A 27467-nucleotide genomic window follows, 5' to 3' on the forward strand; every position below is an offset into this window, starting at 1 on the left:
AAGATACAGAAATTAAGAGCAGTGCCCCAGCTCCGTACTATTTATCCAATGCTGCCACCTCTTGGCTCCTAGTGATATAGCACCAAGCCATATCTCAAAAGGTTTAGAGCTTTGTATTTGGATATACACAAATACCAAACTTGCAGTTTGTAAACTACATCGTGCATTATGATATCCTAATTATTGTTGGCTACTGTACAACAGTAAAGCATTTAGATAAAAATTATATGCCTGAACTTCATAGAACCATAGAATGGCTTGGGTTGGAAGGGGCCATAAAGATCTCCCAGTTCCAACCCCCCTGCCATGGGGCAGGGATGCCACCCGCTAGACCAGGTTGCCCAAGGCCCCATGCAGCCTGGCCTGGAGCCCCTCCACGGATGGGGCATCCATAGCTTCTCTGGGCAGCTTGTGCCAGTGCCTCACCACCTCTGAGGAAATAATTTCCACCTAAAATCTAATTTAAATCTTCCCTCTTTTAGTTTAAAACCATTCCCCCTTGTCCTGTCATTATCTGATTGAGCAAAGAGTCGCTCTCCATCTTTTTTTAAAAGTCTCCTTCAAGCACTGAAAGGCCGCAGTGAGGTCACCCTGGAGTCCTCTCTTCTGCAGGCTGAACAGCCCCAGCTCTCTCAGCCTTTCTTCACAGGAGAGGTGCTCCAGCCCTCTGAGCATCTTCAGGGCCCTCCTCTGGCCCTGCTCTAACAGCCCCACATCCTTCTTGTGCTGGGGGCCCCAAACCTGGACGCAGCACTCCAGATGGGGCCTCACGAGGACAGAGCAGAGGGGCACAACCACCTCCCTCCCCTGCTGGCCAATTTAGCAAGAATGCTTCATCCACTGACTCCCCTTGATCGGGCGGCCTGTAGTAAACCCCAACCACAAGCTGTCTTTTATTGACGTGGTCTTGAACTCTCACCCACAAGCTCTCAACCTGTCCATGGCTGTTTCTCAAAGGCACCTCTTCACAGCCAAACCCTTCCATAACATGGAGGGCAACATGCCCTCCCTTTCTTCCCTGTCCACCTCTTCTGAAGCATTTGTAGCCCTCTATTCCAGTGTTCCAGTTACCTGATCTATTCCACCACATTTCCGTGATAGCGATCAGGTCACATTCGTTGAATTGTGTTTCCAACTCCTGCTTGTTTCCCATGCTGTGTGCATTGGTGCAGAGGCACTTCAGCCGGGCAATCAGTCATAGCACATTTCCAGAAGCCTTCCTGATTGCACTGGGACAGTTCACAAGTACCTCCCTATTGTTATTTTGAGTGATAGTGTTTTCAGGTATGCTTTCTTCACTTGGAGGTGCAGCTTATGCCAATTGGACCTGTGGAGACATGCTGTATCACAGAAAAATGTATACACGAATAGCACAGATGAACTAAGACAGCAGCAGATACAGCCCAAGGATGGGACTTAGAGAAGAGGAAACTATACGCAGTTTTACTTGTTTCCTTGGTCACTGGACTCATTTGGTACACCTGGGAACTTTAGAAACACCCATCCAGGCTTACACAAATGTTACCCTACTTTGCAATGAACAGCCAATAGGGAAATACAAGGCTCCATTAGACAGAAAAAAAAAATAAAGAGAAAGAAGGACTTTATTTGCTCCTATCAGTGAGGGGAAAAAAAAAAAAAAACGCAATTCATATCTCAAATCTGTTTAGACAGTTTTCACTTGTCTCCAGCCCGTCTTGCAACCCACAGTCTCCATCAGTTTTGGGCTCCTCACTACAAGAAGGGTATTGACTTGCCCAAGCATGTTCAGAGAAGAGCATTGAAGTTGGTAATGGGGCTAGAAGACAAGATTATTGAGGAGAGGCTGAGGGAACTGGAGCTGTTTAGTCTGGAGAAGAGGAGGCTGAGGGGAGACCTCATTCTCTATCACTGCCTGAAAGGAGGTTTCAGCAAGGAGCATGTTGGTCACCTTTCTCAGGTTACAAGCAATAGGATGTGAGGAAACAGTCTCAGGTTGCGCCGGGGGTGGAGGGTTAGATTGCACATTCACAGAAAGGGTGGTCAACACTGGAATGGGCTGCCCAGGGACGCGGTGCAGTCCCCGTCCCCAGTGGAACTGAAGAGGAACGTGGACGTGGCACTAAGGGGCATACGTAGTTTGGTGATGGCAGTCAGTAGGTCAGGCTGATGTTTGGACTCGGTGATGTTGAAGGTCTTTATCAGCCTAGGTGATTCTACGAGCACAGGGCAGCCTGGTCTGTTAATACACCCTCAGGACTGACAGAAAGAACAATATAGGTTAATGTTCTGTACTTGGAGATACAGCACAGTTCAAAATCAGTTCAGCTACATTTCAAATTTTGATAAGCAACAAGCCAGAAATCAACTCACTAGGCTTACCTTGCCTTCACGGAGAAACAAAAAAACAACAGCAACTCACACATGCACAGATGGTAGTACTGCAATTGTCAGGAAAGCATTCCCAAAACATGTTAAAGCCATCTTAACACAGAAGTTGTACAGCAATGACTGACCATAGCAAATTTATAGAACTTTGCCCTAAGCAGTTTCTCAAAAATAATGAGCTCACAGCTAAGCTTCATCTTTCCTAGCAAAGGGAACAGTAGCCAAATTATATAGTAAGAACCTACAATAAGAAGTAGCCCTCTACTATTCACAAGTCACCTAGAATAACAAATCTTTTACAGGTGCTCCTAAAAATGCTATGATTAAAATATGATCTTGTTCATACCTCTGAGAGTACACTGTCAAAAATCTCTCCAATTTATTAAAAAAATACGGTCTGCTCTCCTGCTAGCTTTTGTAAGTCTTCTATAAATAACTACTCATAGCACAAAGAACTGTGAGACATTTGAAACCAACATCTGAGTAGAATGCTCTACAAAGGTCTACATCATTTACATGACTACATTGAACTCACTTCATCACTGCTATTTGTGCTTCAGTTACAGATTCCAACTGCTACAGGGACACATCTCAGCAAAGAGGATGCAAATTACCAGAAGTTCCAATTTACCTTCCATGGTTCAATCCTTTTTAAACTTGGTCTTCTGTACTACAAGAAGCAATGCCAGAACTAAACCCTATTGCACAACCACAACAGCGTGCAGCCAATTTCTTTGCCATTTGAATTAACCCTAAACATGTGTGCATGCTTAAATTTACCTACATAAGTTCTATACAAGTGTTACTGAACACACTGTACACACAGGATTTATTTAGGCCTGCTGGCAACTTTCAGTTGCTAGCACTGTGAAAGAAAATTGAGATAGACTGTAAAAACAGGTGAATCATTTCAGTTTTAAGTGGAATAAGGAGAACAGCACACAGTTGTCAGATCAAGTGATATAGGAAGTCATAATGGCAGTGGTACATGAAGCCATTACAAGGCTGAATGTTCCCCTTGAATAGGGGAACATTTCCCAGTTTGAGAATCAGAGGAGACGTATCCTGTAACAGAAACGACAGCCTCAAAGCTAGATACCCAACGTAACAGAAACTTGCCTAATGGGAATAAGGAGTTGATACTGAGGAAGCTGAGGTAGGAAAAACTCACCACAAAGAGGTCATACATATTGCATTTTGCTACAAGTCAGAAGTGATCGCTAACAGAACTCAGGCCACACACATGCTAAGCAATTTTACTGAGAGCACAGGACCTGAATACACAGCTGCCAAAACCACAATTAGAGATTAGTTTACAGAGTCTTGGGGAACACAGACTGCTGCAGATAAGAATGACTGAACGATGTTGTATTAACTCTGTACTGCAAGAAAGCAATCCAGCAACTCCAGACCCATTATCCCACTCATTGCTTCGTAGGGCACTTTCTACTGCACCAGAAAATACCTGTTTTCTTCCCAAGAAAATCTTGGGTATCTAAATTCTTGTAGACCTATCTGTTCCAGCCCATGACTGTCACCTTTTATTTTTGTCTGTTTCATTTCATCTTTCCTCATCCTCTTAACCATCTCAGCACAAAAGTTTTACATTTTATCACAACTCTACCAATTATTTCAACAGCACTGAAAAATTGACTGAACAAAACAAAAAGATACAACCAAAACACAAGTGTTCACAAGCTACCTGTGCATGACAGAGAAGGATTTTCAAGCCCAAGACCCACAACCCAAAGCAAGCTTGTGACCATCACCAGCTTAGACCTTCTGAAAGCAAGAGAACGTACTGCCAGAATCACAGGGGTAGGAAGGGACCTTAGAGATGACCCAGTTCCAACCCCTCTGCCATGGACAGCGACACCTCCCAGCAGGCCAGGATGCTCAAAGCCCCATCCAGCCTGGCCTTGAACACCTGCAGGGATGGGGCATCCACAGCTTCTCTGGGCAGCCTGTACCACTGCCATACTACCCTCTTAGTAAAGAATTTCTTCCAAATATCTAATCTAAATCTAATTCTTTTCTAACTTAGAACAATTTCTCTTTGTCCTACCACTCCACCCCCTGACAAAGAGTCCGTCTCCAGATTCCTGTAGGCCCCCTTTAGATACCGGAAGGCCACTAGAAGGTCTCCCCAGAGCCTTCTCTTCTCCAGGCTGAACAACCCCGACTCCCTCAGCCTGTCTTTCTAGGAGAGGTGCTCCAGCCCTCTGATCATCCTCAGGGCTCCCCTCTGGACTTGTTCTAATATGTCCATGTACTTCTTGTGCTGGGGACCCCAGGGATAAACGCAGCATTCTAGATGGGATCTTGCAAGAGCAGAGTAGAGAGGAGGATCACCTCCCCCAACCTGCTGGCCACACTCCTCTGTTGATGCAGGATACGGTTGGCTTTCTGGCTGCAAGTGCACACTGCTATCTCATGTTGAGCTTCTCATCCACCACCACCCTGAGGTCCTTCTCCTCATGGCTGCCCTCAATTCATCCTCCTCGCAGGCTGTACTTGTGCTTGGCATTGCCCCAGCCCAGGTCCAGGACCTTGGCATTGCTGAACTTCATGAGGTTCGCATGGGCCCATCTCTCAAGGTCCCTCTGGCTGGCATCCCTTCCCTCCAGCATGTCGATCGCACCACACAGCTTGGTGTCATCAGCAAACTTGCTAAGGATGCTCTCAATCTCACTGTCCGTGTTACCTCACTTCAACAACAGGTACCAAAGCAACCGTACTGCCTCTTTCAGTATCACCAACCAAAAGCTTTTACTTCCATATTATATCAGTCAGTTTGAATCTGAAAAAGAAACAGGTTACATGGGTAGTTAAGCAGGTGTATAAGGTTACCAAGTAATGCAAAAACCAAGCAGGATTTGTGAGCATGCAAATATATGGGTAGAATTCTTCGGCATGGGTATAGAACAACACAGGATTTATACCTCAGCTCACTTTTCCACATTGCTCAGCTGCTTCTGAGAATGACAGTTTAATAAATGCAGTGTTGTCTGAGAAAACTGAAATGCCTGTCATCTCCAGAAAGGTAGTTTGGGTTATTTTGTGTATTCCCTCCACCCACGCAGAAAAGGTTGCAGAGTCTTTTTTTTTTTCCCTGAATTGGCACTACAATCACAACTACTTGAGAAGTACAAATCTAGAAGCAAAGACTGCACTTGAATTCTGTGGTTAATAAAGCTACAGACTGAGCACTTACTGAGCAGCTAATAAGGATTTGTCTCCTAGCTTCTAAAACAAAGTATCTCATAACAAGGATGGCTCATACCACACCAAATCTACCCAGTAATTGCTGTAGTTTGTTTTACATAACACTTGTGAAGGAACAGAGAAGTGTTAATAACAGGGTAGAGAGAGAAAAATGGAAAGACCAACTGCTGACTCTGAGCAACTGAAATCATATACCAGAAGCCAGTAAAAATCTTAGTCAAAATACTTCAATCACCCCGTGGGCCACAGAGAGCTTATTTTAAGTTAACAAATGTAAAGAATACAGTAAGCTATTCAAGAGGAGATTATATATCTACTGTATATCTATGAAATAAATCAAAATCTAAAATGATTAAAATCTGCAATAGGGAAGTACTTTTAAAACGACACTTAAAAATACAACAAGGCATCAAGTTATGAACTGTACTTCATGAATTGAGAGTCAATACCTGAACAGTTGTAGTCATTTTCTTTATTTTCCACTTGGATGAATAAAATGGATGTTGCAGCATACTCTGCTGTGTCTGTATGTGGATGACCAAAGTCCAAGAAAGTCTGGTTTATGCAACACAATTCATACAAGCAATGACTCAGTGCCCAGTTCTGAAACAGCATCCTTCCATCCAACAAACTCACAAATTGTTCAAGATAACAAAAAGGATACCTTAAAGACTAGTCTGAAATTGCACAAATAAAGCTGAGAGTCTGTAATAGCCTAGTTCCTATGTGCTAAATGAAATCCAACCGCACTGAATTAGCAACAAAACTCCACCTGCTTTTTGTTTCTGAAATCCCACCCTACAGGATGGAAAAAGAGTTCTATGCTAGCATCGATTTCTAAAAAGCGATGTAGTGTGGATAACCAGTTACTGGTTCAGTTTTGCTGAATGTTTATTAACAACACTTTTTGCTTCCTCTTCACAAGAGAAGTTACTGCGCATTCTTCTGGTATTTGTAATGCATTCTTAATTTCTCCCTCCATCTCTCCCCAGAATGTTTTACAATGACTGAGAAGGGAATGCTTTGGACCTACACTGCCTTGAACCAGAAGCAATTATCGCAAAGTAACAAGCATGCCTAACTGCTTGATCCATCAAAATGCATACAAGAATGTCAGGCTAAAAACCATCCATCCCACAAAGAGAGAAACCTACAGATGCCAACTAAATGCTAATACAACCTTCTGCTTCAGAAATCAACCGCTTCCATGTCTGAATACATATGCTCAGCAGCAGTCTTCAGAGAGAAAGTACTGCTGCGTGGCACACATACCACTGAATTCCCTTCCCTAACAATCATCAGGCTCCAAGTAAGGGAGAGCTCCCACCTCACCCTGATCCCCTTTCCCACAATAGGCATTACTTGTCTGTACCATGGATTTCTTCCTTCAGGGACTACCTCAAAGGGAGCACTAGTAGGTACACAGGCATATCTAAACTATACTGTGAGTCATGCTGCCAAGAAACCAAAACCAGTTTTAGAACCAGTAAAGCCACCACAGGCTATAATATTTCCAGAACAGAACACGAGCAAATACCATGGCACAGCCCTTCGCCAACACCAGCTGGTCCTCACACTTTTTGCTCATACCAACACAAAGGAGCTTTGTGTTCTCACAAGATGGTATGCAAGATTTGTTCAGAACACTGCCCACCTTCACACCGTAAAAACAGACAAAAAATAGGTTCAGCTCTTCTTCTGGCTTCCCTTTGCCTTTTGCAAAGCTAATGCAGTTCCTAATTTTCCATCAGTGCTGCTGTTACTGCAATGCCTATACATTGCCGACTCACACCACTCTCTCCCCCAAACAGAGGTTGTCTTTGCTGCACACAAAGATTGCAAATTGCAATCCAAATTGCAGCACAGCCCTCAGTTTTCACCCTTGCATGTAGCCACTACCAAAAGCAATGAGTGCTTGCACAAACAAGAACATTTTCAAAGCAGATGGAAGACAAGAAAAAAGACTCTGGCATCTCCTGAACAGAGTTTAAATCAGGAACAGGGTAAAATCCACGCAATAAATAGGGATGAGGAATAGTATTGGAAGATTTTCACAAGTCAAAAATTTACGTCTAAAATTAGAAGACATTATTAAATCAATGCTCAGTGTTGACTAAGTCAACTTCTAAAGCAAACAGCATTGTTATAACTTCTAGTTAGTAACAGAAGTCTGTCTGATGTTCCTTTTCTTCCTCCTAATACTATATAATTGCAAGAATGAAAGAAGACACCAGAGACAGTGCTTGACCATTTCCCTTTCCTTACAAAGAAACAAGAACTGCAAGTAAAGATCACATTTTATTTTCTAGAACCAGAACGTTATTCCAGTATCTCTTCAGCTCCTGAAGTGTTGACTCAAAAGCTCAGGAACATGCAAGAAACAGGCTAATGAAGACACTTTTTATTTACAGTCATAAAATGTTTTGGGTTAGAAGGGGCCTTAAAGATCATCTAATGCCTTCTCCATATCCTAGTACACAACTAGGACCTTCTATTAGCCATCACTGAAGAAATCCAAGGCTGAAGAAATCCAATCCCTCCAAGTGTGTGTCTTCATACACTGTGTGCTCCAGCTCCCTCAACATCTTGGCGGCCCTTCACTGGATGCACAACACTGTCCTGGGCAGCCCAAACAGGGCCCACTCTGGAGTACTGCACACAGCTCTCCAATGCTGTCTCAAGCACCAAACAGAGCTGAACAGTAACTTTTCTGGACCTGATGGCTACACTCTTGCTAACAGGTCAAGACATAGTTCTTTTTTGCTGCAAGGGCACACTGATGACATGTTCAGCTTCTTGTCTACCTCAATGCCAAACTCTTCCTCTACAAAGCTGCTTTCCAGACACTCTGCCCATCCCACCCTTACCACCAGCTAGTTACTCCAACCTGAGGATTTGGTATTTGCCTTTGCTCAATCTCATGTGGCTTCTCTTAGCCCTTTCCTCCAGTCTATCAAGGTCCGTCTGAACAGCAGCACGAGCTTCTAGCCTCTCAACCACTTCCTCCAGTTTGACAGTCTGTGAGCTTGCTGAAGGTACACTGCATCCTGTCTTCCATGCCCATTTAAGACATCAAATCAGATCAGTCCTGACATGAAACGCTGAGACATGATCTGCAACCCAAGCAGTAGTAGAGCAAACCCCTTCATACGCACTTGTTGCCAAAAGCATCACTACATTGGGCAGAAAGGCAGGTGCCCTCTTCACCACCTCATTCTCACATACAGCTACTCGCAATACTTGCACTTGGTTCCAGCTTCATTAACATTCTATGAAAGAGAACATTCAACAGATATAGTTGTAAAAATTTACTTTCACCAGAATTTGTAACCAATATTTTCATTCTATTGAACAAAATTGCAATTTCCAGAGCTCCTTAAATATACGTTTAAAAAGAAGTTACCTAATTTTAGTAAAGAATCACACTGAGTAATTTTTGCCTACCACTTCAGCCGGACTTTTTAAACATATTTATGCACACACACAAACTATATTAAGATGTTCAATAACAATCAGAAACTAGTAGTCAATCTCATATGCAATTAACAAAATTACCAAAGGTATTTCTGACCCAGCTACTGCAGTTGCTATTAAATTTTTAGTTCTCAATTTCAGATTCCAAATGTAAAGTTATTTCTATTTCAAAGTTATAAACGGTTCCTTTTTTAAAAAGAAAAAGAATAATTTTTTTTTTTTTACAAAGTCTCTTCCTTCACTTTTCCTATGTTGTTTCCAATAAAATTCCAAGAGCACAAGACAGCTCGCCAAATATTAAAAAGCCTACGAAAACAGAAGTAGTTTCTGGAGCACTATGCATTAGAAAAAAATAAGGTAAAGAGAAGCTAAGATTAAGCAAGTCACAAGTTCAAGCTGATACCTCATTTGTAGTCTACAAAAATAGCTGCCACAAATAAGGATTTCTGGACCAGCACTCCACTTGTCTGTGAGAAGAGCATACCTACTTCAGAGCTGAACTGCTAATTAAAGAATCACATTTTTCCCTAAAATAGTTCACCATTTGAATAATTCAGGTTCCAGTTTCTACTTAGACACATACAGAAAGATCAACCACAAAAAAGAAAGATGTAACTGTTCAAGGATGCCATGAGTTGATCAGGAGAAGAAACAGGCATTTTGTCAAATCAGAAATAAAACAGTTCTGGCAAAATGTCAGGAAAGAAAACCTTGCAGGTTTTCAGCAAAAGCAGGCACCAAGTTTAAATGCAAGACAGACCAAAAAAACCGTGAATTAATAAAATTTACATTTATATTTCAATTTTAACTAGTTATAAGCTATACAAAGGTACTCAGGTAATAATTCGCCATTAAAACATTACAGTCTGTTTTCAGCTTCACACAGCTTTTCATTCGATACTTTTTGCATTAAGGAGATGAAACATGGCCAGTGAACCACAAGTTCGATTGTTTTTTTGTTTTGCTTTGTTTTTCAGTTTTAGGTTGGCATGAAAATGCTTCCTCTTGTCTCATTTCAAGATATTCAAAGGAAGAGGAGAAATAACTCAACAGCTCTTCCAACTCAACACGATCCAATCCTGTAACATTCCACCTCCATTATACTGACTGTCCGTACAGAAACAAGGATCATTCACACAGAATGGTTCAACCCTGCTCCAGCAGCAAACACATATAATGCTAAATATCTAAACACATTTGACAGCAGCTTGACACTTCCCAAATTCACCCACAAATCCTGAATTATGCAACTTTTCTGATATTCTTACCTGTAATTTTGTATCCATATGCGGCTAGCTGTCCAGCCATATATTCACCATCTGAATTATTGTGAGAACATCCCCATGTACGGATCCAGATTTTCTGAACACCAGGAATAATGCTGTCAAGTAGAAATGAATCAAAAAGGCAACTTAAGAGAAACAAGCTTCCCCTTTAAGCCCACTGAACAGACTCAGTTGTAATTCCCCAAAAACACAGTAAGCAACATCAGCTCCAGAACAGCTGCACAAGGACATCATGATCATGCAACTTTCACATAGTGGAGTATCATGTCTGGCTGGGATGCAGTTAGCTTTCTTCATGGCCACCGACATGGTGCTGCGCTTTGGACTGGCAACTAGAACAGTGTTGATAAAATACCCATGTTTTAGCTACTGCTGAGCAGTGCTTGCACAAACTCAAAGCCTTCTTTCTCTCTTTCACACTGCACATTCCCCTGCAAGCACGCTGGGGTTATTCCACACCATGTGACATCACGATCAGCAATAAAAACTGGGAATTTATCTTTCCAAAATAGCCCCTGTTCTGAGACTGGCTGGGCAGTGGTCTGCTGCAGGAGGTGGTGATTCCACACCTTTCCTTCAATTATTAAGCTAGCTTCATCTCAAGCCACAAGTTTGCTAGCTTTTGCTCTTCTGATTCTCTCCCACAGCCTGCTGGGGAAGAATGAAGAAGCATCTGGGTGGGTATTTAGTTGTGGGGCAGGACCAACTCACAAGAGTACCAGATAACATTTTCAGTGCTTCTTTACATTTGAGCTTGAATAAACAGTAAATCTCAGAACTGGCACAAAGCTCTTTTTAAGCAAGACAAGCATTTTTTCTCAACATATGTAAGTTTTTAATGCAGTACAGTTTCAATATTGTTTTGATACCATCCCTTCCACAATTCCCACCTCCACTATCTTCCCAGAGAAACACCTACACTTCTAAAGGGAAAATTGACTTAAAAGTCTATCTTGGGACAGGCATTTTTTAAGCGGAAAGTTGAAACCAGAAAAGTAAAGACATTTGAAGAAAACAGACACACAAAATTATCTAACAATCTTAAAACAGTGGTGGAATTTCTAGACATATTAGAGTTATATCCTTGTCCGTCTCACTGAAAAGTGAAAGAGTGAAAGCTCTTTAATAATTTATGGCTGTCTTCTTCAGAACAGAAAAAACCACGGGTTAGGACTCCTTAAGCCAGCTCTAGAGCCATTCCAAGCACCAGTTCTTGATGCCAATTCAATGACCACAGTAATTTTGATTTGTTTTGGGGTTTTGATTTATTTTTTTTATTTTTAATAGAGTAACATGCAGAAAAGGTTTTCTTGTGCTGTGACAGTTTGCGTGACAGGTTGCCTTTGTTACCTTCATTTGCATTTTACAATTTCCACAATGGATCAGATAAAGAAAGATAAAAAGATAAAACATGATTTGCAACTGGGATTTGAACATCTCACTGTTTTAAAGGTAGGTCTTCCTATATAAGTGAGTTCTGAAGCAGGCTCCTTCACTGCATGTCCTGTGTAAGTTTTTGACTATTCTGGATAACACAAATAAGAATCATGGGAAATTTCACACACAGAGCACAGGGTTAGATTGTCTGCAACTAACACAGGTTTCACAAAGCAGACTGTAACCCCATATTACATAATTACAAACAGGAATTCCATATTCCACAAAAAACATCTAAAAGGCAGAAGGACAGAAAAAGCATTCAAAGATTTATATGGTTTTGTTTTGTTGTTGCTGTTTTGGTTTTTGTTTTAATTTAACACAGACCCACTTTTAGTATGCCCTTCTCCCCTTGAAAAAAATGACGAATTCAAGGATTACAAATGCACCAGCTGTAAAGAACATCTCTCAGCAATGGCCAATACGTTTGGGTACACCTCCATTGCAGTTAGTAGCTAACAAACTTAATCTCATTCTGACCTATTAAGCATCAGTTTCTCATCATCCTCACAGTTTTGTTTATATTTCCTATTCCAGATGTCAAAAGATTACTCCGGGACTGCATTCTGAAGAGCTCAGCTTCTACTGAAGTAATTAAAAAGAAGCAATTTTTCAGAAATGCTTAAGCAACAGGAACTATTTTTCTACCCCAATTACTTCAGTAATCAATATCTCAATCATAAATGATCTCTACAAAGAGTTGTCTAGGAGAAACTTGCTTAGGGGATTATTATTCATTATCATTATATCTTATAAACACTATTCATTTTTACACTGTATTCAGATTTTATATTATGAGATAATGGGAACTCCCACCTTATTTTTAGAATCTGACAGTGCACATGAGATATGAAGAAGGAAGAAAGAAAGGGTTTTCCCTGTTTCCCCAGGAAGAATTTACCTGTCACTTGGGGGATCATCATCTGTCTGAGTATTTTGCTGTGAGCTGCGTTTTCGCACTTTTGGAAAAACATTCTTTCTTACAAACTGCCGATCATGGGGCTTCGGATCTTGTGCTGACACAATATCTTCAATGTCTTCAAGCACTGAATCACAGGCAGCAGGCATCTTTGAGAAGCATTAGAGAAGAATGGTATTAGCAAGCACCTGAGTACAACGTCAGGTTCTAACGAAAAGTCAGATATACATGCACGTGCAATATAGCATACATGAAGGACCTTTGGCACACAATTATCCCAAAATATTTCCTGATACTTCTCCTGAAGTATCCCTCTGACAGGCAGGGAGAGGGAGACACAGAAGATACAGGGTTTTTGTTTGTTGAATAACCTGTACCTTACCTTCTATTTCAAAAACCCTTCAGCTCCTTTGGCATCACGTATCTAAGATGCAAGTGCTCTTAATCATGTCAGGCATCATAATGAAATAATGAGTTCACGTTATGTGATAGGTATACTTCTGCTCATATAACATGAGAAGAATTGTGGAGACAGCATTCAAATGCCTGCATAGGAGCCTGTTGTGGACCTTTCATGTGTGTGCTGAAAATAGGTGCACAGTAGTTCAACTTGTCTTCATAGTCCATTAGAATACAAAACAACTGAAACATTCCTAGAATTCCTGACCCCCCAGGCTTTTCATCTGAATTCATTCATTCAGCACGACAGCAAAATCAAAACTCCTGTCCTCAAGTGCAAGATATTAAACAAGCATACCCAGCTAATATAAAATATTATGATCTGACTAGTAAAATTTTAGTGATCTTTTAGCACATTGAGTTCTATTTTCCATAAGAAAGTAAATACTTTTGAACTTTTGCATGCTTCTCATCAGTAAAGGCGTTATGTATGCACACATATCTAAATATGTATATATACGTATCTCCTAGTAAATCTCAAGATCCAGATCAGAAAAAGGTAATTGGCTAAAGTAGCCTACAAAAAAAAAGTTACTGCCTTAGTTACATACCTCACTTAATCCTTAACCAGAATTAACTCTCATTTACCACTACAAACCTGACTTGGCATGTGTCTCAAAAAAAAAGACACTTCACAAAGTTCACAGAAAAAAATGCAACACTGCCCTAACAGAAAGTGAAGAATGAAACAAACAAGGCTTTAATTTCTGTAAAACACATTTGGGGATCAGAAAATTCAGGCTACTGGTCTACAATATTCTTTTAGATTTTTCTCCCGAATGTAAGAAGTAAAACGCCTGTACATTTTCCCGTTATGAGCGTTTTTGTCAGCCTTGCAAAATATATTTCTAAGGAAAACTTCACGCAACTTGAACCATTACATTTCTGTGCAACTTTAGCAGGAGCATAATGACATCACGGAGAAGATAAACCTGAAATTGAGACATCTAATTATTCAGCATTCTTCTAGAAGAAAAATGCCAGGATTTTTAAAAAAGAAATGTAAAGAATAAAAAAGCTGTGAGAAGTCTTGCAATAAAGACTCTCGGAATAAGCACCTACTCTAAAAGTTTATTAGAATTCCCACTCAGAAGCACTGTAACTGTGCAGACATTTACTGGCTTAATATTACTGAGTCAGCATTACCATTAAGCTACAGACATCTAGCTCAATAAACGAGTTACTGTTTTGGTCTACATAGACTTTCCACAACAGCAGTTTAAACAACAAAAACTAATGGAGGTAGAGCGAATAATGCAGAAGCTTCAGTTTACATAAAACCTAACTCCAGAGATGAACTGGCTTCCAAATTTAGTCCTCTGTCTTCTCATCTAGGTGCATGCTGACTACATCTCTGAGCAAACACTTAATGATGGTAACATTTATTTCTAAAGAATGGTATTTTTAAAACAAGAAAGCTGAAGTTTTCTGCTTCAATGTCAAATATTAAATTGAACACAAATAGGATTTGACCTTACTAGAGGTCATATCGCTACCTTGTCCTGCAAAGCATGCAAGTATAGGGAAAATGAGATTTTATCCACCAAGCTAAACTTTAATCCTTTAAATTGCTATACAGAAATACAGACACCAGATAAAGATGTCAGTTAAACGCTTTTTAGATGATCTTACAGGAACTGAGAATGGGATTGCAGGTAGATTTTTGGTTTCTCAGAAAGTAACAGGACTAGAAAGAACCACTCCTACGCCTTCACTACCAATCTGTTCTGGTGCAAACAAGTGAGGGTAGATTTTCAGTTACCAGCAGGGCTTTATATGGAAATGCAAACACCAAAACACAAAATGAGGCAAGTTTATACAGTACATAACAAACAACATGGCTTAACTGTTCAGGTGCTGGCTCATCCCAAATTCCCCTTTGTGTGCCTACGCCTGCTCTAGCTCATGAAGCTCCACATCGCTCACACTGCAGAATAAAAAAAAGGCAACATCCCCTACGCTGCTTTATACTGCTAACAGAACATAGGAATATGTAATATGCAATAGTAATCAACACAGGAAAGGAAAAAAAAAGCATTTTGGTTTGGGCCCCCCAGTCTCTTCTCAAAACATTTCTGATACAACGGAACAGCTTACAAAACAAATAAGCTTAGTTTATTTCCACGGCCCACAAAAGAAAGAACACAGCCAACTAAATTCATACCTTTTTAAGCACGACTGAAATCCCTTTGGACAATAAACCTGGAGGGAAAAAAAAAAAAAAAAAAAAGATACAGCATGAACTACCAGAACTATCAGACAGAAAATAACGAGTGGAAGTTACCGCCCATTAAGTACTCATCCTGCCATTGCAGAAATCTGTTTTCTACTTCGACATGCTTAAAGCCTCCAGAGGATAAGATGGGGGTACACCTGCTGACTGGCTGACAAGCTGCAACAGTTGCCAAATTTCCCCCCTTCTTCCCCCAGACTGTAATCTTCTTGTCCTTGTTTTACAGAATCATATTTTTGTGAGAGTCTGATGTATCCTTTCAGACTTCTCCTCCTCCAGATTTTTTAAATCTTCAAACAGGAGTTTAAAATTTGGATCATAAGAAGGGAAAGGGACAGACTGACAAGAAGAACACACTTTCATAAACTTAATTTCCTTCAAGAGTTTGTTTAACAGTAAAATTTAGCTAAAAGCGTTCACAACTTTTTATTATTATGGAATTTCGGAGGGCAGACTTTGAATCGTTCAGGACACTGGTAGAGAGGGTCCCCTGGGAGTCCGTCCTCAAGGGCAGAGGGGTCCAGGAAAGCTGGACATTCTGCAAGTAGGGAGTCTTCAAGGTGCAGGAGCAGGCTGTCTCCCATGTGCCCTAAGTTGAGCCAACGAGGAAGAAGACTGGCATGGCTGAACAGGGAACTTCTGTTGTGTATTTGGGAGAAAAAGAGAGTTTATGTCCTACGAGAGAAGGGACAGGCAGCTCAGGGAAGAGTACAAGGAAGTTGCCAGCATATACAGAGAAAAAATCAGAAAGGCTAAAGCCCACCACAAGCTCAACCTGGCCGCTATGGTCAAGGATAACAAAAAATGTTTTTATAAATATATTAATGGCAAGAGGAGACCCAAGAAGAATCTCCATTCTTTACTGGACACAGAGGGAAACATGACTACTGAAGATAAGGAAAAGGCTGAGGTTCTTAATGCCTTCTTTACATCTGTCTTTAGTCCAATTATCCTTGGGGTACTCAGCCACTTGACCTGGAAGTCTGGGACGGGGAGCAGAAGAACGCCCAGACAGTTCAGATGCAACCAGTTAGAGACCTGCTGCTCCACCTGGGCTGTCACAAGTCCATGGGGTGAGATGGAATCCCCCCAAGGGTGCTGAGGGAGCTGGTGGATGTGATTGCTGGGCCACTTTCCATCATCTACCAGCAGTCATGGTCATGGTCATCCAGAGAGATGCCAGATGACCGGAGACTTGCTAACGTGACACTCATCTATAAGAAGGGTGGTAAGGAGGACCTGGGGAACTTCAGGCCTGACAGCCTGAGCTTGGTGCTAGGAAAGCTGATGGAACAGGTCATCTTGTGGGCAATCGTGGGCCCAGAGAGTGATGGTGAATGGAGTAAAATCCAGCTGGTGACCGGTCACCAGTGGTGCTCCCCAGGGGTCGGTGCTGGGGCCCATCCTCTTTAACACCTTTACTGATGATTTGGATGAGGGAACTGAGTGCACCCTCGGTTGTCTGCAGTGGACACCAAGCTGGGGATGAAGTGCCGATGTGCAGGAGGGTAGGGAGGCCCTGCAGAGGGACCCGGACAGGATGGGTGGATGGGCAGAGGCCAAGGGGATGAGCCTCAACACGGCCAAGCGCCGGGTCCTGCAGCGTGGCCACAACGCGGAGGGAAGGACCCGGGGGTGCTGCCTGACGGGGGCCCGAACCGAGCCAGCAGCGTGCCAGGCGGCCAAGGAGGCCAGCGGCACCCCGGCCTGCCAGCAGCCCCGCCGACCTCCCCCTCCCCGTGGGGCTCCCGGCGCTAACGGCCACCAACGGCCGCTAACGGCCGCCAACCGCCCGCGCGCGCCGCTCACCTCAGCCGGGCTCCGCCATCACGGCCCGGCCGCCCCGCCCACACCGCCCGCCGCCGCGCGCACGGGTGGGAGGGGCCGCGACGGCGGCCGGCGGAGGGCAAAAGAGTGCGGCGGGGCGCGGCCGCCCTGAGGGCGCTGGGGTTCCATCACCTTGCAAAGCCTAACGCCGCTTGGGCTTGTGCTTGGTTTCCACTGTACGCTCAAAACCCAACGATATTTGGTCTTTTCCTTTTAAATCAGTTCAGACGACGTTGGTTAACACACTTAACTCTGGATGTCCGAGGTTCCTGGCGCTGTTTTTCCCCAGTCTAGCCCTAGGAACAAACTTCCCCATCCGTATTTTGGAATATGCACATCAGCGTGCATCCACACGTACCACTACATGTGGGACTCCGAGCAGACAGACTAAGTTTGAGATCGAGTTTCCTTGCAGACCAAAGCATTACAATGCCATTTTTCTGTTTTTAATGCGCACAGTTAGCCTAAAAAGTTCCTTTCTATGGCACCTTTATTTTTTGTGGGGTTCTCCCCTGTGTCCTGCTTTGGATTATAAAACCCGCCATCCTTGTAATCATCTTTCACATGTTAAGCTGTTCTCTTTACAAGCCCATCGAACCATTATTTCACTGCAGATAGCAGCTTGTAGGGCCCCTCAACTGGAGGGGAAGGGAATTAAAGCCCCAAGTGTATTCTGTAATAGGCCCATTGGTCTGCTAGTAGATAAAATTTGGCAACTTCTTGCTATGAATATCACTTCCCCTCCTCCTCCTCCTTTTTCTTAAAAATTGTGCTTATTTTATGTCACTCTTATCTGGCAACATTCACAGGCAAGCAAACAATAAAAACAACAACAAAAAAGATAATAACAACAAAGTAATGGGAGACATTTGAAAAGGAAAACTGGGACAGAAAGAAAGAAGCACTTAACTGGAATCAATCTTTACTACCAAATCATTCTAGGCAGGACTAAAGCACTCTTAATATCACCTGTCCTTATGATAAAGTCATGGTTACAGTTTAACATACACTTGCCTTCATGATTGATCTTTGCTTAAACACGCATGTACTTTGCAGATACTCTCTGTGAGACACCGTGATGTCTAACTCATCATTTTTGCAGCATTTTTAGCCCAGAAGATAATTATCTTAAAATCAGTAGATGTGTTAATCTATTTTAGACATCCTCCTTCACAGTACGGTGTAAGTAGTCCTTGGTATGTCAGTATGTAGCAATATATGTATTACCAATCTTTGTATTTTAACTGCTTTCCTAGTGGGTTAGGGATTCTCTTCCCTTTCCAGTTTCCTGTGTTTATTTTATTTATTTATTTTTTTTTTTATAGTTATTTCATTTGCAGTCCTTGAATTAAACTTTTCTATTCTGGGATCACTGCCCTACCCCACAGTTATCTTCACTAGCCAAGTGTTAGCCCTGTGGTTAAACAAAACTGGGCAGACATCAGCGCTGTTTTGTGGTCGACGAAAAGAGCAGAGCATAGATAGCCTGAGACACCTATCCAAAATCTCCAGATGGCCAAGATTCACAGGACGGTATTTATTAAGGGGAGGCAGGGAGCTCCCAGAGCAGCTACCGAGAAGGAATAACAGCAGCTCTCTGCGAGTCCCATACCTAGTGACAGAAATAGGCCATGCTGATCAGTTTCAGCATGATCCAGCAGAGCCCTTACTTTGTCCCACTGCCAAGAATTCGTAATATCAAGCAGCCCTTGTGCCAGCACAGTCCTATTCAGTCCTAGGATGTAGCCACAACATGGAAGGAACCCTATAAGTGCTTTTGAAGCTCGCAAGTCTCAATTGCTTTTGTAGCATATTCATAAAAAGCAATCAAGCTGCACAGAGGCTGCTGGTAGTGCCCCAGCAGGTGGCAAGGGAAGCAGATGACTGTGGTTAGAAAGCTTAGCTATAGCCACCTGGGAAAGTTGCTTTTTAAGAGACAGCAGCTGGAAGCCCCAGCAATGACCTTGAGAATACTGGCAATATAGTTTCAGTCCCCGAGTTCCCCAAAAAGAGCTTTAGGAGATGTCCTTCCCAGACGGCCTGCGTAGCTCACTCCCTGCTCCCCAGGGGTGATGGACTCAGACTCCAGCCTCAGCCTTACCATCTAAAGTCATTCTGGGTTTTGCAGAAATAGGCACACATTTTGGAAATACAAAAACTACTAGGAAAATGAAATACAAAACTCAGGTTTAGCTCAGGGTTGGAAGAAGATACACCCTTAGTTGTTCTACAGTACTTCAACTAATGACCTTATGGAAGGGAAGCAGCCAGGGAAGTGAGGGCCCAAAGCTTTTTGATAACCTTTTTCTCTGATCACTATGATTCAGCGCTGGGTGGGGGAGTAAGCAAGAAAGCATGCAGGAATGAAATGGTGACCTCCCCAGGAATAAACTCCTCTATGTGAAGGAATGTATAGGTGCCCTTCAGTCAGTCCAGTTCTGACAGATTTCTCAGAATCCTTTTTCCATCTGCTGGCAGCTAAGAAACGCAGCAGATGTAGGCCACAACAGTGCCTACCTGAAACTAATATTTGTATGCTGAGTAATGTTGAAGCACACTGTGCTAGCTCAGAGGAGCAGAAGGGAGTATTTTGACTGTTTACCTGCAGCTCAACACATCTTAAACTATGTAGAAAGCAGAAGCAAGAGGAAAGAGAAAAGAAAAACAGCAATCAGAAGCTAGGGGCAAATTAAAAAGTGCTTATGGCAGCTATAGATCAGAGAAACAGAATGGGTCAGGGAGCTATGACAGGAAGGACAAAAAGAAGACATTTGTTGTCATCACTGCTATAAACAGCTCAGAGAAAGCAGTCCTCTGGCCCTCTTATTGTTTATTGGGAATACAGAATAACTGAGCATCTTCTCTGTAGTCTTCCCTTCAGTATTGCTATGTGCAGAGTACAGACAAGGGTATAAAGAGGTGAAATTGTTGCTTTCTCCTTGCGTGCAGGAAAGATGAAAAAACACACTTGACTTGCTCAGAAGTATAACACTTAATCAAGGAAACCATGTTACTGTGATTTTTATGATCCTGATACTTTTTTTTTTTTTTTTCCCTCTCAGAATTTATTGGCCATGCATCACCAAGACCAGAAAGACGGAACAAGTAAATGTGCATCTGGTGCGGTACTATTGGAGATGACTCACTAATAAGCAGAACTCTTTTGTTAAAGCTACTAGTAAGCAACACTTCTGGACAACTATCTGGAGGAAAGCTAACATCCTCAACAATTTCTGTCATGTTACTTAATTTAGAAAAATTAAGTCTCTATGAAATTTCCAAGAATAAACCTATACTACCTACCTCAATTTCTGGATCTCCTACTGTTTTTCTTTACACATGTCCTATTTTGTTCTTGTTTCAGTCTGGCTTAAAAACCACAGAACTCATTGTTAGCATGATTTAAAAAAAAAAAAAAAAAAAAAGGATTTGAAACATAGCTGGTGTCAAATGTGTGAGCAGCACAAATAATGAAAACACGAACAACTAGATTTCAAGAAAAAGTATGATAGGCACCAAAAGTAGGAATAATTTTTAAAAGTAGTATACAATTCTAAACTCTTTAAAAAATCCTTTTTATTGATTCATTACCATACAAAATTTATTCAAATTACATCCATTTGAAGTGGTAAGATCACAGCTAGAGAACAGGTCATCCTTTAATAAATCTATTTACAAAACTCACCATAAAAGCTTTTTTTGTTCTTTTTTTTTTTTTTTTTTTTTACAGTATGTTACAGTTTTTTTAAACTAGCATACAATGCAAAGCTAAATTAGATTAGTATTTTGCCCACACACATTGGGACAAGTGTTTAATTTGTACAAAAAAAAAAAAAAAAAGATGGTCTGCATTAGTCTTCATTTTCTTTTCCCCCTCAAAAGTGCCCCTTTGTCTCACAAATCTTCATGCTCACACAACTTTTACTTTCCTCTTCCACAAGACGAAAACTTTAAATACTACAATTTTATTTACAGATCCACATCTAAAAAAACTCTTAAAAAATTACAAACCAGCTAGAAAATATTCTGGCAGTGTTTACAAATTAATTCTATTATACAAAACTGCTAGATAACTAAAGTGTGAGTTGAAACATATATCAACTTAAATACAACTGCTGAATGATCTATGCACACATTTGTACATATAAACACACACTTAACACTGTTTAACAGTTCTTTATGTGTTGCCCTTTATACATTTGTTATATTCCAAAACTCACACAGTCATACAGTTTTCTTATTAGTACTGTGACTTCTTGCCTTTTCATGTGTGAGCTTTCATAGCAGCAACTCAAATGGTACCAGAAAACCTGCATACATAATATTCTACTACAGTACAAATAGTACTAATTTTCTGAATATGTCAGATAAGCACAACGGTAATGCAAACAAAAAGGATTATATGGGCATCATCTAATCAACATTACATTAATTTAGCCCAGAACATGGCAACATATTTTACACTCAAAAAAAAAAATTATTTAAGACTTCTTAGAATTCCTCTCACTTTCAAAAAATAAATATTGGTATTATACTATACTACCAAAGATCTTCAAAAAATAAATGCAATTCAGTTGATGTGGTACTTACAGTTATGTACTTTGGAAAAAAAAAAATTAGTTCCATTTTGCTGGCGAAGAGAATTATAAAAAGCTGTAAGCAGAGGAAGCTAACCCACTGAGATAAATATGATATATTGAACAAACAAAGCTTGGCATAAGTGTTTTCCATAGAGGGAAAAACCCACAGTGCATCTCTAGTAGGCACTTAACACAAAGCCCCACTTAGTACCACAAAAATTTATGTACCAGTTCTAATGCACACTGGGGGCAGTAAAATTGAACTGTGCATCTTCGTTCTAGTTTAAAAAAAACAACCAACAAAAACTACTTCCACACACACACACAAGCATTTTAAAAATCTGTGATTACTATGAGAAGTGGCAGAACTTTATACTTTTCAATATTTGCAATATACACTACATTTACAGTGTATTTTTTATTAAAAGCTTTTAAGGACATAAGTATTTGACCTCATAATGAGACATATACACTGCTCAAAATGAGCATTATGACAGCAATTTAAACATTCCCACAAGTAGCTGAAGAATCCCATTTCACACTTTTGCATTACTTCATATTTATGTTTACTGCAGCTACAATCCATGTTGTGATGCTCAAAAGACATGCATTCTCTGCAGAAGGCACGACCTGAAATACTATTATAAAATTGTTATTTATGACTAAGCCAGTTCATTGAGCCCTTCTCCATAAGCCCACTTGTCATGGGAAGCAGAGACTGGGGGAGTGTGAAAACAAAAACATTTACAGTCACCTGCTTGCCCTTGCTGACTCACAAGGCGCTGGAGCTTAGGGTCAAGAAGAAGACCTTGTAAAAGCCTTCAGTTGTTGTTTGTAGTATTTTAGGGAATATTAAATTAAAATATCAGAAGTGTTCAAGAGCCTAGTTTCTGTAATAATGCTATTTTATGGTAAGTTGGGGACAACTCTGAATGATGGCATGTGTTTTGATTCCATTAAAAACATGATTTAGACACAGGCATCTTTTAAGAGAATCAGCTGTATATAAATTCATCCACCAATGAAGGAAGCTTCTCTAAATCATAAGCATCAAAGAGATCACTGATGCCTTCTTCATCCCCAAGGCTCAGCAAATAATCTTCCTGAAGCAGAGGAGGCAGCAGATTCACAAATGGTCCTTCAAAGTTTGAGGGAATTTGGTCCTCAGTCTGCTGTAGAAGGTTGGCTGGAGAAGCCAGCGGAGAGATTGTTGCCATATTTACTGAGCAGTCACCTTGTCCTGAGTTAGCAGAAGCCACTTCTGTAAGAGAAGGGAGAAGGGGTGTGGGGGGAAAATGATACATTTAATCCTATTAGAACTAATAGACATGAATGACACAAAGTCTAAAGGGCCTTTCATAAAGCATCATTTAAACAAAAAAAATGCCCTTTGGTTCAGATCATTTGTAGCCTGTTTTTATGTGTTACAAAGGTCTTCTCAAAAAATACTCACGGTGCTATCACCACTGACTTCTCTAGTAAAAATATTAGTTTACAAGATCTAAACAACTACTGAATAAAATGAAGCTAGAGATGACATTTTTTTCAGTGGAATTCATACACCTGAAGTACTTCAAAGTACAAACTTTATAAGCAGTAGATGATATCAGTGACACTGTGCAGCCGTATATACCAATACACCAGGATTTCTGCCTGGTGCTGAGACAAATCTTTGCTGCTACTGTCCTATTTGAAAATGTAGCAGGAACAAGATTGTTTTTCTTCAATACTGCATAAACTTCAGTTACAGATGAGACTTATTTTAAATACCTGATGCAGAGGAAAACATTCGTTCCCCTAGTACGCACCGCAAAGACAAAGTGGAAAATGTCTACCTTACCTTTTCACTTCTTAGAAAAATAAAGCCAAAAAATAAGAGCCAGATATCTAAAGTTCAATATGAAATCTTGTACAAAAGTGCAGAGGAAGGCTTTTAGTATTAGAAATAAATCATTTTACCTTTGGAAATGGTTTTTGAGATATTTCCGTTGTGGTCCTGACTATAGGTTTTCATTGGACTGAGAGCATCATTTTCCTCTGGGCACAGATAAACTTCAATAGGTCCTTGAGTACTAGATAAATGTATCAATGCACTCTGCTAACAAAACAAATGCCAGTAAGGTGTTATAGTAATGAACTTGACAGAACTGACAATTCACATTAAGTTCTTAATGGTGTGTGAATGTTTAAACATTTTTTTACTGACCAAAAAAATGTGAAACTCCCCATACATCTTCTGAGGATGACTTGGCTAATGTATCTTGTAAACTGGAAGAGAACGTAAAAGCTTTTCCTCCTGTTTTCAGCCCACAAATCTCAGAAACCCACCATTTTATGTATTTCCTCACAACCAGAGAGAGGTAAAGGATTGAACTCCTGACATTTTCTAACAATCGTAAGAACCTGGAGCATTCTGATGGAACAGAACAATGGTATCCAAGACTCCGGTTTTACTGTTATTCATAACAATAATATCAGATGTACTTGTGTATATTTGCCAGAATCTCCCCACTCCCCAAAAAAACTTTCAGCTCTGATTCAGATTGAATTCAAAGTGCTCTAAGTTCACCTGTTTATCAGGGAAGTTCTTCCAAATAACAACAGCAACAAAAAGCTGTTTTCATCAGCAAAGCTTATTTTATAAATAAGCTTGAGGTCCTTCTGCCCTCTCAAGGAAGTAACTCTAATTTGAAAAGTATTCCTGAATACCAGGAACTTTCAATCCATTTCAGAAAGTCAAGTTTTCTTAGCTTTCACGCTGATGCAATAAAATGAGATGGCATACTACAGACAGATAAAAAAAAATTCTGAAGTTGTTCATAGTGTTAAGAGGGAAAATCATAAATGGTTCTGGTTAAATATAAACCTACTACAGCTGTATTATATTAATAGAGTTAAAAAAGCATGAATACAGACATTATATACCTCTTGGCAGACTTCTTCCAAACACGTATCATTATGCCCTTTCACAAAAAGTTCCTCACATTATTTGTGCTTTGGCAGTTAGACAGCATTGCAGACAGCATTTACAGATACAGAGAACAAAAGAACAGGAGTACCCCAGGACACAGAAAATAGCAAGGAGTACTTAGAGCAATGCTATAGGTAATTAGAAAAAAGAAGATGGGGAGAGCAGGAGTTGGAGACAGTACCGAAATATAACTGCAAATGAGAGAAAGAAATAAGACTTCTTACAGCCTGAAGCCGAAAAATCAAATGAGTGAGTTGGGTATATAGGATAAGGGAGGTCTAGGCACTAGTTTTGATGATGACATGCATCTCTCTCTCTCTACCTGTCTGATTTCACTGAATTAAAAATCAAAAAGTGTAATGCCTAGGGGAAAGAATCATGGAAGAAAGCAATGATAATGGTGTGTGTGTATGCGCATCCGTGTATATATATATATATATATATATATATATGAATACAGATAAAAAAAAATCCTTCCTAAGTGCAGCAAAATGATTTTTTCTTCCAAAACCTACACCTAGGATCAAAGTGTGTGTGTGTGGGGGGGGGGGGGGGGAGGAGGGAAAGCATGAAAACCATAATGGTCCTATGCAAGTGAAGAATCTTGGTAAGAGAAGTCATAGAGCGTGAATATCTGCAGCCTCTGACTGCAGGTAGTTCTGGGCTCAGGAGAACCAGCTAGACATTAAAGACAAAAGAATAAGGTAGAGGCATGAACACAGCATGGAGGATTTTGAGTTTTAGCTCTGATTGCACTTTGAGTGAAAAAATAAGGTACACTAAATGCCTCTCTAAAGCTCTGTCTCATGCAAAGCATTTACATTTGTCCAGCATACTTGGGTCTCCATTTTAACCAGGAATTGTAAAACAGCACACTTTCCCCATCAAGAGCTAAAATTCTAGGCGCAGATGAACCATACAGTTCATAAACTAGGAGAGAAATTATATAAAACTACTCCCTGAGGGTATATTCAAAAAAGAATCACCTGAAGCATTTTCTCCATAATTGTAAAATCAGGTAAAGGAAGTGAAAAGCGACTAATTTACCCTAGCCACCTACCTGAAATAAGGAAAAGAAACCAAATGAGGACAAAGGAAGTAGAGCCAGATATCTCACAGACAAAACTGGCAGTGAGAGACTGTGGCTTGAGCAACAAGGGGCAACAGAAGAAGGACAAAGATGCACCCAGGCAGCTTCAGAAACAGAAGGGATTGTAATAAAGAAGAAAAAGAAAACCCCATCCCTACACATTTCACAATAGCGAACAAAACGTGTGCTAGCAGAATGTAGGAAGTTTAATGCAGATGTGTTAAAATCAGTTTCAATGAAGCAGAGATGATGACAGAAGGAAGGTTTAGAACAGATTCTAGGAGAAAAATAAGTTTCTACAATAATTTTAAGACTTCAAAAAGAGAATTCTACATAAAAACATGTCACTTGTAATTAGGATATCAGTAATATGAGTCATCCAGATGTTTAAGCCTTTGAGTTATCCATGAACTTTTTGACCAAAACTACATAAAGCTAGAAAAATAAGAGCTGAATCTCTTAAGAGAAAGATTTTAGAGGCTTATGAATAGGGAATTTTCAGCTGTCAAGGAAAAGCTCTTTTTTTAATATAAAGCGTAAGAAGAGAGAATAATCTGTAAATAGCATGGATTACCCTGGAATTGAGAGAAAAGGAACAAATAACGATTGCCTTATGTAAAATGATTTTTTAAGATTCTCCTTCATTTAAAAAAAATAAATATCCATCTAAAGCTTTTAAGACAGATGAATGTGGTACTGTGTGCTAATATAACCCAGCTTGGGCATCAGTTTCCACAGTAAAACTCACAGCACGCTTGCTCCATGTATAGAAAAATGATAACCTGGCAGGATAAGTCAGGTTCTCCTTACCTCCACTGGGTCAGGCACTTCAAGTCTTGTTTCTGGAGGAGCTTTCACAACTATAACAGTTTGGTCTTTAAGGCCACTAATTTTTCGAATATCTTGGTATGTTACGTAAGCTAATGTAATCACTGTTAAGGAATTTTCCATCCCAGGTTACAATATATTTAGACCACTAGAAAAGGCAAAATTCTGCAAATTATTTTTCCACTTTCTCACAGCTACATTACTCCTAGCCCAAAGTTTCCTATTCTCTACACTGGCTGCAATTGTAATCAAAGTAAGGACTCCCCTTTGATCCAACAGCTGGACCCACTACTGAGAGACAAAAGGAGTTGTCTGTTCTGAGTGCTAGCTCTTTTCCTTCACACATGTACATGTAAAGCTCAACAATCAGCAATTACTCACAGACTGCATGAAGAAAAATTTTTACATGCAAATGAACTGGAAATCACAGAAAAGTATAAAGGAATTTACAGATGCATGTTATAGATGCACATGTACAATATATTTTTGAAGTCATCAATAAAATGAAAATATCAATTTTCACTTGATGGTTTTTGGGTTTGTGTTTTTTTTCTCCTTAGGTAAACATTTATCTAGGTAGCCCAACTATTTTAAAGAACTGTTTAAACAGCTACTTTAAACAACTTCACAGCGTAGAAAGTCGATTTCGAGTTCTGCATAAGCATGCAATGAACATGAATGTTGGGCTGTTCAGCATGGACTTGCTCAATGCAGTGCGAGTGTTTTGGTGGGTTACTGCACAATGGTGCCTCAGTTACTGACCTGTGTGAC

At 40.5% G+C, this 27467-nt stretch overlaps 2 protein-coding genes across 5 annotated transcripts in view; both read right to left on the reverse strand.

The window, feature by feature from the left end:
* CDKAL1 (CDK5 regulatory subunit associated protein 1 like 1) overlaps positions 1–17251 on the reverse strand; it is a 428476-nt gene extending 411225 nt beyond the window's left edge. Inside the window, exons 1-4 of one of the 2 annotated variants that reach the window (XM_032181446.1) lie at positions 17210–17251; positions 15332–15369; positions 12691–12857; positions 10335–10447 (exon numbers count right to left, since the gene is read on the reverse strand). In XM_032181446.1, the coding sequence (XP_032037337.1) occupies positions 10335–10447; positions 12691–12857 (280 nt within the window). In that variant the 5' untranslated portion in view covers positions 15332–15369; positions 17210–17251. Of the gene's footprint in view, positions 1–8747; positions 8862–10334; positions 10448–12690; positions 12858–15331; positions 15370–17209 lie in introns of those variants that run through there. The other variant, XM_032181447.1, reaches the window with a different exon arrangement.
* Positions 17252–21040: 3789 nt separating this feature from the next.
* Positions 21041–27467, reverse strand: part of E2F3 (E2F transcription factor 3) — a 43622-nt gene continuing 37195 nt past the window's right edge. Inside the window, exons 5-7 of one of the 3 annotated variants that reach the window (XM_032183093.1) lie at positions 26679–26793; positions 23767–23905; positions 21041–23068 (exon numbers count right to left, since the gene is read on the reverse strand). In XM_032183093.1, the coding sequence (XP_032038984.1) occupies positions 22803–23068; positions 23767–23905; positions 26679–26793 (520 nt within the window). In that variant the 3' untranslated portion in view covers positions 21041–22802. The remainder of the gene's footprint in view (positions 23069–23766; positions 23906–26678; positions 26794–27467) is intronic. The other 2 variants (XM_032183095.1, XM_032183094.1) reach the window with 2 other exon arrangements.

Source organism: Aythya fuligula, chromosome 2, assembly GCF_009819795.1.
Source record: "Aythya fuligula isolate bAytFul2 chromosome 2, bAytFul2.pri, whole genome shotgun sequence".
Lineage (NCBI taxonomy): Eukaryota > Metazoa > Chordata > Aves > Anseriformes > Anatidae > Aythya > Aythya fuligula.